General features: G+C 41.9%; 2 protein-coding genes across 9 annotated transcripts in view; one reads left to right on the forward strand and one right to left on the reverse strand.

Moving 5' to 3' along the window:
• Positions 1-3,616, forward strand: part of LOC309856702 (methyl-CpG-binding domain protein 3-like 2B) — a 33,538-nt gene extending 29,922 nt beyond the window's left edge. For all 6 annotated transcript variants that reach the window (XM_082718106.1, XM_082718105.1, XM_082718109.1 and 3 more), the window contains one exon: positions 2,889-3,616. In XM_082718106.1, coding sequence (XP_082574232.1) covers positions 2,889-3,458 — 570 coding nt within the window. In that variant the 3' untranslated portion in view covers positions 3,459-3,616. The remainder of the gene's footprint in view (positions 1-2,888) is intronic.
• A 5,095-nt stretch (positions 3,617-8,711) lies between these two features.
• The window catches only part of LOC309847648 (adhesion G protein-coupled receptor E3-like), a 59,676-nt gene continuing 51,752 nt past the window's right edge, over positions 8,712-16,635 (reverse strand). For all 3 annotated transcript variants that reach the window (XM_082698205.1, XM_082698203.1, XM_082698204.1), the window contains 2 exons: positions 12,292-12,387; positions 8,712-10,029 (listed from right to left, as the gene is read on the reverse strand). In XM_082698205.1, coding sequence (XP_082554331.1) covers positions 9,979-10,029; positions 12,292-12,387 — 147 coding nt within the window. In that variant the 3' untranslated portion in view covers positions 8,712-9,978. The remainder of the gene's footprint in view (positions 10,030-12,291; positions 12,388-16,635) is intronic.

The following is a 16,635-nucleotide window of genomic DNA, read 5'->3' on the forward strand; positions in this document are numbered from 1 at the left end:
AGACCACAGTTGACCTTGGTTAACTGAAACTGTGGATAAAGGGAATGCTACAGTGAATTCTAGGGAGAAAGGATTAAAAAAAAATCTTAGGCAGTGATCATTTAGTGCAGTCTGGCACCATAGAGATGATCTTGCTGTATAATAGTGGTTGAGTGAATTTATTTGAAAAATCTAGAAAGTTTTTTTTTTTTTTTAGGAGAAGAGAAGGAAGACACCCTACCTCCTGGCATTCTTAATTTCTTTCAGTAAATATAACTTAGTGCCTTCTAAGGCAAAACAAGTGGATACTGGTATAAAACATTAAGGTTTACATTAATCATCTCTTCACTGAATATCCATTTATAGAAAAGCAATATGAGGGGCACCTGGGTGGCTTATTTGAGCGTCTGCCCTCTGCTCAGGTCATGATCTAAGGGTCCTGGGATTGAGCTCTGAATTGGGCTTCCTGCTCAGCCGGGAGCCTGCTTCTCCCTTTCCCTTCCCCTGGTTTGTCTCTCTCTCATGTTTTCCTCTCAATAAATAAGTAAAATCTTAAAAAAAAAAGAAAAACTATATGAGAGAGATAATACATGTACTAGTGAACATTGAAAAAAATTAACACAGGAAATGTAATTCTGATGGCTGGATCAGAAAGATCACTGGAGAAATGGTGTTTTGTGGGGAAACTGAAATGTGCTCAAGAATTATTCAGAAGTTGAGAGTCTTATTATTTATTTGATTTTTAAAATTTGTATTTAAATTCAATTTAGTTAATATATAGTATATTATTAGTTTCAGGGGTAGAATTCAGAGATTCATCAGTTGTGTGTAACACCCAGTGCTCATTACATCAAGTGCCCTCCTTAATGCCCATCACGCCATTACCCCACCCCCACCTCCCCTCCAGCAACCCTTGGTTCAGTTTTCTAGAGTTAAGAGTCTCTTCTGGCTTGCCTCCCTCTCTGTTTTTCTCTTATTTTATTTTTCCTTCCATTCCTACATGTTCATCTGTTTTGTTTCTTAAATCCCACATATGAGTGGGAGCATATGGTATTTATCTTTCTCTTGACTGGCTTATTTTCCTTAGCATAATGCCCTCTAGTTCTATCCACATTGTTACAAATGGTAAGATTTCATTCTTTTTGATGGCTGAGTAATATTCCATTATAGCATTTTTATCCATTCATCTGTTGATGGACCCCTGGGCTCTTCCCATAGTTTGGCTGTTGTGGACATTGCTGCTGTAAACATTGGGGTGCATGTGCCCCTTCGAATCACTAAACAGTGATTATCCTTTGGATAGTGATATATCCTTTGGCTAAGTGATTCATCCAAAGTGATATATCCTTTGGATAAATACCTAGTAGTCAATTGCTGAGTCATAGGGTAGTTCTATTTTTAACTTTTTGAGAAATCTCCATACCATTCTCCAGAGTGGCTGCACCAGTTTGCATTCCCACCAACAGTGCTAGAGGGTTCCCTTTTCTCTATATCCTCACCAACATCTGTTTCCTGAGTTGTTAATATTAGCCATTCTGAACAGTGTCAGGTGGAATCTCATGTGGTTTTGATGTCTATTTCCCTGATGCCAAGTGATTTTGAGCAGTTTTTCATGTGTCTGTTGTTCATTTGTATGTCTTTTTTGGAGAAATGTCTGTTTATGTCTTCTTCCCATTTCTTGACTGGATTTTTGTTTTGTTTTTGGGTGTTGAGTTTGTTAGATGGATTCAGGACTCATTATTATGAGTGTGAGGTGGCCGGCGGCCGTAATGACACTCAGGTTTAGATAGGACATTGTATTAGCAGCGGGTTTGGGGACACTTTGATAAAAATGAATTATTTGGGGAATTGGTTGGTTCAACTTGGGATCTGGTCACTGTGAGTGGAGTCATCAGTATTATCACCAGAGAGGTGAGTGGGAGGATGGCACTGGGTATCAGGGTTGGAGTTAGATCTGTGCTGATTCTATGGGCATTTCTAGTTCTATGGGCTAATGGTATTTGAAATCAAGGAAATGGAAGGATGGCCTATACAGGGGTGTGGATGAACAAATGTGAAAGCAGGACTGATTTCTAAGAAGCATCAATCATTGTGTTAAGTCAGAGGAACTGACATTAACAGGGAGGAGAAGAGAAGGAAGAATATCAGGGAGAATGTTTTGCACCAAAGCCTTGAAAAGTGGTTTACAATAGAGATATTTGTATAAAAAAAAAAAAGTGGAACTGTGTGATGGGACTATGGTGTTTTTGAGTTACTTATTTATGAACAGGAAGATAGTTGAGTGAATATGGGATTTCGGTGTGCAAGTCAAAGAAATTGAGTATCTCAGGGTTGGGAGGGACATAATACCACTGAAGATGAGGCACGAAAGCTGAGAATGCCAGGAGGTAGGGTGTCTTAAAGCATAATAAACTGAAAACTTGAAGTCTTGGGATGCAAAGAAATCTATGATCCTTGTGCCCAAATAACGGTGGGTCAGGGGGTACCAGCATGTGTGTGGCTGACACTGACACGAGTGGGAAGAGGGAAACATCCTCTAGGGAACATGGTGGAGGAGAAAGGGTCTGGAGTTGGCACTGGGTAATGACCTCAAACTTTCTGTCCTTGACTTATGTCTGCTTGATGGTGTCCCAGAACTAATTGTCAGTGTGTGGCACCCGCACCCGCAGCATCAGCACCACCTGGGAACCCTTGGGAATGTAGATTCCTGGCCCCACCCCACACCTACTTGGCTTAAGGTCCAGAAACCTACGTTTTAGCAACTCCCTAGATGATTGCGATGCCCATATTTCCCCGTGGAGAGAGGAGGGTGGAAAATCCAAATGAGTGGAGAACGTTCTTTGTGGCTGGTGGTCCTCATCTCTCATTTTATTCACATATCATACTTCTTTTTTTTTTTTTTTTCAAAGAGCAAGCTCAAAAGAAACATGATGCTCCAGTCCATAGAGAAGAAAAGACAAGTCCATTTAACCAAGGCCAAGAAAAGACATCATGAAAGAACTGCACCTCCTACAAGGCTGACCAGTTGCATTTTTAAAAGGCCAGTCACAAGCATAACTTCTCATCCTGGCAATGAGGTCAGGTATAATCAATGGGACAGGACCTTGGAGAAGCCCCAGCAAATCTCTGCATACAGCAGACTGCAGGGACTCCAAGCCCACAGCAGTGAAGGAGAACTTTTAAGTACTTTGGACTTCATAAGTACCTCACAAGTCATTGCACTAGGCAGTGCGGATGGAGGGTCTCTACCTAGTGGCCCTGGGCCCAGCATGGTACCATTTTGGGCAGGGATGGTCCCAGGAGCGGGTCTCCATCTCCCACCACCCATCTGCAGACAGCAAGTAACACCTGGAGATATCCGGAGGCAGACTTGGAAAGTGAAAAAATCAAGAGAGAGACTGGCTAAGGCCTTGAGGGCAGACAGGCTTGCCAGGGAGGTGGAGAGAGCCAGAAGCCAAGAGAAACGTTCTGACAACTAGAGGAAACGTTGGAAAAGGTTGTGTGGGGGAAGGATCCAGTAGGGCGCTTCACTGCGAGACAGCCCCCAGTTTCACTTCCCGTCACGATGTCAATCTTGTTTCTTGCTCTATACCACTGTGCTTTGTTACATCAAAATGGTACTTCATTAAACTCTTGAGAGACAAGGTTGTGAAAGAGTAGAGTGGTGGTTTTGTGGGTAAGAGATTGGATTTCATGTGGAATAAGTCAGAGAAACAGAGATTATACGGTTTCATTTATATGTGGCACATAAGGAATAATGCCGAGGACAGTAGGGGTTGGGGGAAAACTGAATGTGAAGAAATCAGAGGGAGACGACCACATGAGACTCTTGACACCAGGAAACAAAACTGAGGGTTGTAGAAAAGGAGGAGGGTAGGGAGATGGGGTAATTGGGTGATGGGTATTAAGGGGAGGGCATGTGGTGTGATGAGCAATAGGTGTTATACTGAACTGATGAATCATTGAACATTCTATCAAAACCCAATGATGTATGATATCCTGGCTAATTGAATTTAAATAAAAAAGAAAAAAGAAATAAAAAAAAGAAAAAAAAGAAAGAATCCTTGTTAGCAGGCTCCCTGCCTTCGCCCCGAATGAAAATTGTCCACCCCACAGCACAGGACACATTGAAATTATTCAATAGACAATTCATTTCACTTATAAACAATGTATCCAGTAAACATTATAATCATTTATGGTGAACAAATAATTGATAGAATAAAGGTGTCACATCACAGAAGTCAGAGGGGGAGACTGTCTCACTAGGGTCAGGAAGGAAAAGAAGTAATGTGATTCTGGAAGATTCTGGCGTTTTCTGGACTTTTTAAACTTTTGGTAGAGTAGTTTTTTTTATTTATTTCTTTTCAGTGTAACAGAAATCACTGTTTATGCACCACATCCAGTGCTCCATGCAATCCGTGCCCTCCTTAATACCCACCACCTGGCTCCCCCAACCTCCCACTGCCCCCCACCCCCACTGCCCCTTCAAAACCCTCAGATAGTTTTAGCAGAGATGGGGAAGGAAGCCTGATTTCAGAGGGTCAAAGACTGAAAAACAAAAGGTTAAAGAGTGAGTGGAAGTGGACAGCTATGCCTCAGACAGCTGTACTCCGTGCCTCCTACAATAGGCACTGGATTTAACAGTGGAAAACTCCCTCCCAGAGCCAGCAGGTTTGGTGGAGGCTGATTCCACCCCAGAACAGGGACAGGTCTGACTCTTCAGTGTGAGTTAATCTGCATATTCCAGATTCTCAGTGTCTTGGGGTAGGACATTCTCACTCTGGTCCAGCAGGATCCAGGCACAGAGCCCTTTATGGAGCATGAGGTGGAACCCAGTATCCAGGGCTCTTACCTGCCAGACCTGGCATTCTGGGAGGTGGAGCTGAGTGAGGTCACAGTGTAGGAGTGGCTGCCTGGGTTTGAGACCACCTTGGAGGACAGCATAGTAGAGGTGGGCATGGGAGTGGGCAGGACAAGACCCCTCATTTGTATTCTGCAAGTATCTATGTCTGGACATCATCTATTCAAGTTCCATCAACATAGCTGAGTTCTACCCTCATTGAATCTTTGCTATTTTTATTTTCTATTAAATCATTTTATCTTAAGTTAATTTTATTTTATTTATTTTTTGGAGGAGTAAATTATTTATTTTTTAATTTAAATTCAATCAGCCAACATAAAGTACATCATTAGTTTCAGATGTAGTGTTCAAGAATTCAGTTGCATGTAACACCCAGGCTCATCTTTTACGTTAATTTCTGTTGGGTTTTTCCCTCCCATGCATTTAAATTATTCCTGACTGGTTTCCAGATGTAGGCTAAATTTCAGGGAGTGAAGCTGAAAAACGAAGGGGTTTCTTCCCAACCCGGGCCCAGCAGAGTGGCTCTCACAAAGAAGGGTGGTAAGAAGAAGGGCCGTTCTGCCATGAGCGAGGTAGTGACCCGAGAGTACACCACCAACATTCACAAGCCCATGCATGGAGTGGGTTTCGAGAAGTGTGCCTCTTGAGCACTCAGAGAGATCTGGAAATTTGCCATGAAAGAGATGGGACCTCCAGATGTGCATGTTGATGCCAGGCTCAACAAAGCTGTCTGGGCCAAAAGAATAAGGAATATTCTAGACAGTATCCATGTGCGGCTGTCCAGAAAAATGTAGTGAGGGTGAAGATTCACCAAAGAAGTTCTATATGTTGGTTATCTATGTACGTGTTACCACTTAAAAAAAATCTACAGATAGGGGCTCCTGGGTGGCTCAGTGGGTTAAAGCCTCTGCCTTCAGTTCAGGTTATGATCTCAGGGTCCTGGGATAGAGCCCCGCATTGGGCTCCCTGCTGGGCGGGGAGCCTGCTTCCTCCTCTCTCTCTGCCTGCCTCTCTGCCTGCTTGTGATCTCTGTCTGTCAAATAAATAAATAAAATCTTTTTAAAAATATTTTATTTATTTGACAGAGAGATCACAAGTAGTTAGAGAGGCAGGCAGATTGAGAGAGAGAGGAGGAAGCAGGCTCCCTGCTGAGCAGAGCGCGCGATGGAGGGCTGGATCCCAGGACCCTGGGATCATGACCCGAGCCGAAGGCAGAGGCTTTTACCCACTGAGCCACCCAGGTGCCCCAATAAATAAAATCTTAAAAAAAAGAATTTAAAACCAAATCACCTTGTTCCACATTCTTGAATTCCTCATGCCTTCTATACAGGTAAATGCTAGTTTGCTCTTCATCCCCAAGTTCACTTAAATAGCTCCCCATACGAGGCGACGCAGAGAGCAATGTAATTAGTTCTTTCTTCACTGATTGCCACGAACTCACGTTTCTTCAACCTTCATGCGGTGACTGGCACAATTAGCTGCATATTTAAGTCACCTAGGTAACTTTTAAAGTACTGTTTGAAATACTCCTTATCCCCTTTGTGTAATGTACAGAGATGCCAATAATCCTGCCTGGGATCTAGTCCTTTCCAATATTACCAGGTAATTCTAATGTGTTCCAAAGCCTGAAAAAACATGAGAAAAAGAGCCCTTCGCCTTACTGTCAAAAAATGTGGAGTTCTTAGAAAATAAATTCTGTTTTCCTGGCCCCTCCCACAGCCATTGTGATACACTTGGTCTGGAACATGTCCAAATACCCACGGCGTTAAAAGCATCCCAGGTGTGTTTCCCACAAGTCAGGGTCCAGGACCACAGCCTCCCAAGCAGCTAGAGACGTAGTTTCTCATCCTTGGCTGTTCTGTAGATTCCTGGGGATTTGTAAAATTCCTGCAGACCAGGCTGTATCCTGCATCAGCAGATGAGAAGGGCTAGGACTGGACACAGTTATCAGTGTGGTTAACTGTCCAGCTGATTCCAATGTACATCCAGGCTGAGACCAGTTAAATAATCACCTGATGTTAATCACAATTAACAACAGGTGATGCCAGGTGACAAATACGGATTCTTGCTCTCCCTCTGGGGGAACGGGTCTGCAACAGCTACAGGCTGGGGCAGCTTTTGGAAGGAAGAGGAATTTTGGATAACAGGCTCAGTGATCAGGAAGTTAAGTGCTATGAGAGTGGGGCACATGAAGAAGGAGGCAAAAAGAGCACCAAGAAAACCCCCCAGGGGGCTCTTGACTCTAATGATGTTGTTGCTGGCCATACTCTCTCTCTTGGGATACTCACTGCCCCGATGCTGAGTTCTCTAGATTATCCGAACCAGCACATATATTGTCTAAGGATTCCCACTCCCTTGCTTTGCTCCCTGAGTCTCAGGTCACCCTGGGGAGTGTCTCATAGACAGCCTCCTATCTTCCCAGAGATAGGAGAGAGGAAGTCTCTCCTTTGCTCACTCCTTCCTCGTTAAAGACATAGCTTCTGCACCACCTTCAATCTTGGGATGGCCCTGGGAGGAACTACCTCCCAATGCAGTGTGGAGAAGCTGACAAAGTGAGCCAGACTGTGCATGTGAGGAAAAAGAGTTTCATTTTTCCCTAGGCATTAAGCACTAATCAGTGTAACTGAAGTTGAGAAGGGAATGGTCCTATCTTTTTTTTTTTTTTTAAGATTTTTAAAATTTATTCATTTGACAGAGAGCGAGAACACAAGCCAGGAGGGGGGGCGGTGCAGGAGGACAGGAGAGGGAGAAGCAGACTCCCTGCTGGGCAGGGAGCCCACAGGGCTGGATCCCAGGACCCCTAAGATCATAACCTGAGCTGAAGGCAGATGCTTAACTGACAGAGGTGCCCTGGGAATGGTACCCTGGGAATGGTCATTTCTTTAGTGCATTTGTTTGTATCTTTAAGGAAAACAGTTTGCATTTGCAGCATGATTAGCATTGGCTGGAGGTGGAGAAACCCACTGGGTCAATACTGGAGAGTGTTGGAGGTGGGGGAGGGTGATCCATGTGTGAGCCAGGGGAGAGGACTGTACCCTTCATTCCCAGATGTTCCCTGATCCACAGACAAGGGTTACTCATGCTGCTGACATTCTAGTCTTGGTCTGTTTGCCTTCGGGTGTTTTTGCTTAAAGACCTGAATGTAAGATCTGAAAACATAAAATCTTAGACAAGAACACAGGCAGTAATTTCTCTGACACTGGCTGTAGCAACTGCTTACTAGATCTGTCTCTTGAAGCAAGGGACATCAAAGCAAAAATAAACTCTCAGGACTTCATCAGAATAAAAACTTATGCACAGCAAAGAAAATCATCAACAAAATGAAAAGGAAACCTATTGAATATGTCCACAATAGCCAAACTATGGAAAGAACCTAGATGTCCATCAACAGATGAATGGATCAAGAAGATGTGGTATATATACACAATGGAATACTATGCAGCCATCAAAAGAAATGAAATCTTGCCATTTGCGACAACATGGATGGAACTAGAGCATATCATGCTTAGCGAAATAAGTCAAGCGGAGAAAGACAACTATCATATGATCTCCCTGATATGAGGAAGTGGTGATGCAACATGGGGGCTTAAGTGGGTACGAGAAGAATAAATGAAAGAAGATGGGATTGGGAGGGAGACAAACCATAAGTGACTCTTAATCTCACAAAACAAACTGAGGGTTGCTGGGGGGAGGGGGTTTGGGAGAAGGGGGTGGTATTATGGACATTGGGGAGGGTATGTGTTTTGGTGAGTGCTGTGAAGTGTGTAAACCTGGTGATTCACAGACCTGTACCCCTGGGAATAAAAATATATGTTTATAAAAAATAAAAAATTATATTAAAAAGCAAAAAAAAAAAAAAAAGAAGATGATATTTGCAAATGATATATTTATTAAGGGGTTAGTATCCAAAATATATAAAAAACTTACACAACTCAACACCAAAAAAACAATCTGATTAAAAAAAGGGTATGGAATCTGAATAGACATTTTTCCAGAGAGGATATACAGATGGCCAAGAGACACATGAAAATAGGTTCAACATCACTCATCAACAGGGAAATGCAAATCAAAACCATAATGAGATATTGCCTCACACCAGTTAGAATGGCTAGAATAAAAAAGACAAGAAATAACAAGTGTTGGTGAAGACATGGAGAAACGGGCACTGTTAGTAGGAATGTAAATTGGTGCAACCACCATGGAAAACAGTATGGAAGTCCTTCAAAAAATTGAAAAAAGAAATACCATATGATTCAGTAATTCTGCTACTGGGTATTTACCCAAAGAAAACCAAAACACTAATTTGAAAAGATATATGCACCCCTATGTTTATTGCAGCATTATTTACAATAGCCAATATATGGAAGAAACCCAAGTGTCCATCAGTAGATGAATGGATAAAGAAGATGTGGTCTCTATATACAATGGAATATAATTCAGCCATAAAAGGGTGAGATCTTGCCATTTGTGACAACATGGATGGAACTTGAGGATATTATGCTAAGTGAAATAAGAGAGACAGATAAAGACAAATACCACATGATTTCATTTATATGTGGAATCTTAAAAAAAAAAACAAAACAAATGAATAAACAAACAAAAACCAGAATCAGACCTATAAGGACAGAGAACAAACTGAGGGTTGCCAGTAGGGAGGGTATGAGGGAGATAGGCAAATGGGTAGGGTGAGTGCGAGGCTTCCAGTTAGGAAAGTTAGAGGGATGAAAGGTATAGCACAGGGCATATAGTCATTGATATTTTACTAATGTTGTATGGTGACAGATGGTAGCCGTGCCCCAATGTAAAATGAAAGATGGAGGAAGGGAGGGAAGAGGGGGAGAGGGGGAGAGGAAAGAGGAGGAAGTAAGGAAGAGGTGAAGGAAGGAAGAGAGAGAGATAGAACAGCTTGCTTCCACAGCAACCCGGGTATGTATCTACCAAGTATGAAAACAGGAGTCAAGATTTTGAAGGAAGCTCCCCAAACCATGCTATAGAGTTAAAACACGACTTCCATTCACATGTCCAGGGGATGCTGTAAGAGTTAACCCAAACACCTTTTAATAGGTTGCTTTATTCCCGATCGTCCTTTTCACTCTCAGGAAAGCCGGTAATGAGTCTGGAGCAGGGGTTGCGTTATGCTATGAAGATATGTTGCTGCTTTTCCCAGGGAAGTCCACTGTGTTCTCCACCTCCATTTGGGAAATTGACAGAAGGGAAAGAAAACGCATTAATGACGTGTCAATTATAAGTAAAAGAACAGGTGGGTAGGTAGTTTCCGGATTAAAATCAAAGAGCCATATAGACGATTGCATCAAAAGATGATGTACTGGAGGTTTCAAGTAATCTGCTAAAAAGAGAACCCTATGAGTCATTGCCCATGTGGTGATGAGTCAGTTTCCATCTTTTTGCTCACTGAATTCTCTGAAGGCGAGAGCAGCTCTGTTCTGTACCATTGTGCTCTCAGTGCTTAGACAGTGACCGGCACAGACCAGGTTGTCAGTGCATATTTGTTGAAGAATCACACGGCTTTAGCATCCTCAATGGACAGAAGGAGCTGAGGACCACAGAGCTGAAAACACCTGCTCATGGTCAGATAAAGAGAAGGTTGCTGGGTTGCAACTAGAATGGGTCCACCTTCAACAGCTTCTAGTGGTTGATGAGATGCCTTCATTTCTTACTCCTAACTGAATCTCTGCATGCTCTATTTCTCCCTTTCTCTGTATCATGCTTGCCCTATGTTTTGCTCTTTCCACTAAACCACACCATTCTCAGATTATTGTTATATTATGATACACGAATTCTGAGCCTCTGATTTACACCCTTCGATCAAGCTACTTGTTCAGTTTCCACAGACCTTTTTCAAGGTCTGAAGCAGCAAAGAGGAAGAAATGCCTGGCTTAGCTTTGAAGGCTCTGGGACAAAAAAAGAAAGCTGAACATCATGTAGAAACAAACTTCAGACCATGGGTTTCAGAATCTGAGTGTCCCCAGATTTCTGAGAGAAAGCTGTGGGTGGAAATACTGACGGGAACCCACACATTCAATGCCCATGACCTCCACTGTGGGGATTGCACTATTCTTTTATGCTTTTCTCTAACAAATACTGACATGGCTCTTCTTATCTTCCAGCATTATTCCAAATGCTTTACTAGCATTAACTCATTTCATTTGGAGATTTTAATCTTCGGGGAACCTTTGACTCCCCAGGACTCAGCACAGTGTGTGTGGCTATAAGAGACCGAAAGAAAATTGCCAGTGGATTGAAGTGTTCATGGATGATTCACCTCGAAGAACAAAAGCAACAGATCTGGGTTTCTGAAAGCTACAGACTGAATGATGAAAATGCAATCATATACAGTGTGGAGATTCCTCAAGAAATTAAAACTAGAACTTCCCTATGACCCTGCAATCGCACTCCTGGGTATTTACCCCAAAGATACAGATGTCGTGAAAAGAAGGGCCATCTGTACCCCAATGTTTATAGCAGCAATGGCCACGGTCGCCAAACTATGGAAAGAACCAAGATGCCCTTCAGCGGATGAATGGATAAGGAAGATGTGGTCCATATACACTATGGAGTATTATGCCTCCATCAGAAAGGATGAATACCCAACTTTTGTAGCAACATGGACGGGACTGGAAGAGATTATGCTGAGTGAAATAAGTCAAGCAGAGAGAGTCAATTATCATATGGTTTCACTTCTTTGTGGAGCATAACAAATAGCATGGAGGACATGGAGAGATAGAGAGGAGAAGGGAGTTGAGGGAAGTTGGAAGGGGAGGTGAACCATGAGAGACTATGGACTCTGAAAAACAATCTGAGGGGTTTGAAGTGGCGGGGGTGTGGGAGGTTGGGGTACCAGGTGGTGGTTATTATAGAGAGCACGGATTGCATGGAGCACTGGGTGTGGTGAAAAAATAATGAATACTGTTTTTCTGAAAATAAATAAATTGAAAAAATTTAAAAAAATGCAATCATATAAAAAATAAGAAAGCGTAAGGTAGTGACTGGGGATGGATAAATGGGCAGAGATGAGATAATGCTACTGCATGAAAATGTTAATTGTAGACTATAGGTAGTGTATAGAAGGATATTCATTGTAAAATTATTAAAACTTTCCTGTATCTGGGGGCACCTGGGTGGCTCAGATGGTTAAGTGACTGACTTCAACTCAGGTCATGATCCCAGGGTCCTGGGATCGAGCCCTGCATTGGACTCCTTGCTCATCAGAGAGCCTGCTCTCCCGCCCCCCCCCACCGCTCAAATTAATGTGAAATATGCCAGTAGAATCTTGTACAAATAAATCCAGAAAGATTCCACCCTTGGCTGAAGATCCTCATTTTTGAAGACTGCTCCCTCTTTGAAAAGCAAGGATCAGGTATCTCAAATGATGAAATCAAGAAAGGTCAGACATGGGGAGAAGCATGAAATGAGAGAAGAGGAAATCTTACCGTTTTGGTCTGGGTGACTGTGCCAAAAAAGTCATAGTTGCCAGTTTCTGTCCTTTTCCTCATCTTCTTGAACCAGCGTCTGTATTCTTCTCGTACCTAACGTGCAAGCACACAGAAATGGACCTCATTTCAGAGAGTATGAACAAGGCATGAATGCCATAAAATGGGCTCTGGAAGGCGTGAATTCCTTCCTCCCTTCCCCTGCCAGTTTTTCAAGTGACTTGCAACCTCACTCATTGGCCATAGAGACCCTCCCATTAATGTTTTATGAATTGCATTTATATCGTTAACATTTTTTTTTATTTTACAATTTTCATTGTGATGGAGCATATATAACATAAATTTGCCACAGTATCCATTTTTTGGGTATACAGTTCAGTGGTGTCAATTATATTCAGGACATTGTGGAACCATCACTGCCATCCATTTTTGAAAACTTTCTTATCACTCTGATAGCCATCAAGCAGCACCTTCCCATCTCCACTCCCCAGCCATTACTAACGTCTAGTCTATATTCTGTCCCTGTGAATTTACCTATTGTAGATAGTTCATGTAAGTGGAATCACACAAAATTTGCCCATTATCTTTGGCTCATTTTATTTAGCATCATGTTTTCAAGACTTATCCTTGCTGTAGAATGTATCAAAACTTCATTCCTTTTTATGGCTGGATAGTAGTCCATTGTATGGGATACCACTTTATATCTACTAGGATGGCCATATGGCTTTTTAAATGATAACTAGTGCTGGTGAGGATGTGGAGAAGTTGGAACCTCTGTACATTGCTGATGGGAATGGAAAATGGTGCTCCATTGTGGAAAACCACTGTGGTTCCTTTAACACGCAGACAGAAATACCAGAGGACCCAGAAATTCCACCCCTAGCTACATCTGAAAGACTTGAACATAGGGATTTAGATGGATACTTGTACACCAATGTTCATTGCAGTTCCTATCTCTTTTGAGGATGTTTGCTGCCTTCAGCTCAGGTCATGACCTCAGGGTTCTAGGATCGAGTCCTGCATCGGGCTCTCTGCTCCGCAGGCAGCCTTCCTTCTTTCTCTTTCTCTCTCTCTTTCTTTCTCTGCCTGCCCCCCTACCTACTTGTAAAATAAATAAAATTTAAAAAAAATTTAAAAAAGGAACGTATCTAAATGGCTGTTATTCAGAATGAGACCTCATGAGCATGCAATGCAAACAATGAAGAGAAATTCGAGGGGTCTCTTTATGATGAGGGCACTTGTGACAGAAGTCCCTCACAATGCCCCCCTAACAAGCAGAGCACTCAAGTCTGGTTCCCAGTCAGATGTCCCTAATTGCCGAATGTTAGCTTTGATGCTCATCCAGCATGTCACTAGGGGTTAGTTTTGTCCCTGGAGTGACTTTGTGCAACACATATAAGGATCATACAGAGGGAAAAGATACAATTGTAGTTTGATAAGGCATGAAAGTTTTAAGTATTTTTTTTTTAACTTTTTATTTTTTATAAACATATATTTTTATCCCCAGGGGTACAGGTCTGTGAATCACCAGGTATACACACTTCACAGCACTCACCAAAGCACATACCCTCCCCAATGTCCATAATCCCACCCTCTTCTCCCAAACCCCCTCCCCCCAGCAACCCTCAGTTTGTTTTGTGAGATTAAGAGTCACTTATGGTTTGTCTCCCTCCCAATCCCATCTTGTTTCATTTATTCTTCTCCTACCCACTTAAGCCTCCATGTTGCATCACCACTTCCTCATATCAGGGAGATCATATTTATTTATTTATTTGACAGAGATCACAAGCAGGCAGAGAGATAGGCGGGGTGGGGGAGGAAGCAGGCTCCCCACTGAGCAGAGAGCCCAAGGTGGGGTTCGATCCCAGGACCCTGGGGTCATGACCTGAGCCAAAGGCAGAGGCTTTAACCCACTGAGCCACCCAGGCGCCCCTTTATTGTATTTAAAAATATATAATAATAATGATGAACTCTTTGAGGATAAAGAACTTCTAAGACTGGCAAAAACTGAAAGAATATGGAACCACTAAGCTGGCCCTGCAAGAAATACTAAGGGGGGTTCTCTAAAAGAAGAAAGACCTATGGGATATGGATTAGACGTCTTAGAGAGAACAACTGAGAATTCTTCCCTTGCCTCCTGAGATATAAAAACTCTAGAATACTCTAGATATAAAACCTCTAGAATACTCAAGTAACTATAACGTGTGATATAATTATAATATGATCTTGCTCATTACAATGTACTGGAAGGTATTGCATATTTCTAAAAAGTGAGCAGACCAGATTTTATATTTATATGTATACTTATATATACATATAAACACATTTATATTTAATTTTTAAAAAAAGATTTTATTTATTTATTTGAGAGAGAGAGAATGAGAGAGAGAGAGAGAGACCATGAGAGGGGAAAAGGTCAGACGGAGAAGCAGACTCCTCGCTGAGCAGGGAGCCCAATGCAGGACTCGATCCCAGGACTCCAGGATCATGACCTGAGCCAAAGGCAGTCACCCAACCAACTGAGCCACTCAGGTGACCCTATATTTAAATTTTTAGAGATAAATATAAAATTTTTGAAGATATAAAATATTTATATATATATATATATATATATATATTTTTTTTTAGGTTTGCACTTTAACTTTTTATTTTTTATAAACATATATTTTTATCCCCAGGGGTACAGGTCTGTGAATCACCAGGTTTACACACTTCACAGCACTCACCAAAGCACATACCCTCCCCAATGTCCATAATCCCACCCCCTTCTCCCAAACCCCCTCCCCCCAGCAACCCTCAGTTTGTTTTGTGAGATTAAGAGTCACTTATGTTTAGTCTCCCTCCCAATCCCATCTTGTTTCATTTTTTCTTCTTCTACCCACTTAAGCCTCCATGTTGCATCACCACTTCCTCATATCAGGGAGATCATATGATAGTTGTATATTTAAATTAAAATATATAAAGTAAAAATTAAAAAAATATAACATGACAGGACATTAGATTACATGAAGCTGAACAAACAAAAAAATGGAGACTAAGCTATTTAGGGGAAAGCAAAATTGTAGGTAAAAATCATATATTTATAAGGTCCCATTGATCAATACAACATGGAGGACATTAAGAGAAGGAAAGGAAGAGTGAATTGGGGGAAGTCGGAGGGGGAGATGAACCATGAGAGACTGTGGACTCTGAGAAACAAACTGAGGGTTTTGGAGGGGAGGGAGGTGGGGGGTTAGGTGAGCCTGGTGGTGGGTATTAAGGAGGGCATGTATTGCATGGAGCACGGGGTGTGGTGCATAAACAATGAATCTTGGAACACTGAAGAAATAAAATGCAGTGATTAAAAAAAAGAGTTTGAGTTTGAATCAACTTGGAAGGTGATGCTGGGTCCTGTTCTCATCAAAAACCCATCATTAGATTATCCTTTAAAGTTGACTGGTAGGAGAGATATGGAAGCTGCCCAAGTGTCCAATGATAGATGAATGGACAAAGAAGAAGGGGAGTGTGTGTATCTGTGAGTCTGTGGAATATTACTCAACCATAAAAAATCATAAAAAATGAATTTTATGTGGAATATTACTCAATCATAAAAAACGAAATCTTGCCATTTGCAACAATATGGATGGACCTAGACGTTATAATGCTAAGTGAAATAAGTCAGAGAAAGACAAATACCATATGATTTCACTCATATATGGACTACAAGAAACAAAACAAATGAACAAACAAAAAGGAAAAAAGAGACAAACAAAGAAACAGATGGTTAACTACAGAGAACAAACCGGTGGTTGCCAGAGGGGAGGTGGGTAGGGGATAGGTGAAATAGGTGAGGGGGATTAAGAGTGGACTTATCAGGGCATCTGTGTGGCTCAGTGGGTTAAAGCCTCTGCCTTCAGCTCAGGTCATGATCTCGGGGTCCTGGGATCGAGCCCCGCATTGGGCTCTCTGCTCCGCCGAGAGCCTGCTTCCTCCTCTCTCTCCCTGCCTGCCTCTCTTGCCTACTTGTGACCTCTGTCAAATAAATAAATAAAATCTTAAAAAAAAAAGAGTGCACTTATCATGATGAGCACTGAATAACGCATGGAAATGTTGACTCATTATATTGCACACCTGAAACTAATATAACACTATTAATTATACTGAAATAAAAAAAAAGTAAAGCTGGCCGGTAGGAGACAGTATTCTTTATCTTTGGGGTCTTATAAAATTAATGTAATCAATCCTAGGCAGTGATCATTATAAGTATAGTGCAGTATTCCTGTAGCTCTCTGAAAGTGATGGCCAAATCTAGTGGTACTAGGAAACATAAGTAAACATCTGGTGCTGGTATTTTAAAATGCATTG

Source organism: Mustela nivalis (genome assembly GCF_964662115.1).
Source record: "Mustela nivalis genome assembly, chromosome: 1".
NCBI classification, from domain to species: domain Eukaryota; kingdom Metazoa; phylum Chordata; class Mammalia; order Carnivora; family Mustelidae; genus Mustela; species Mustela nivalis.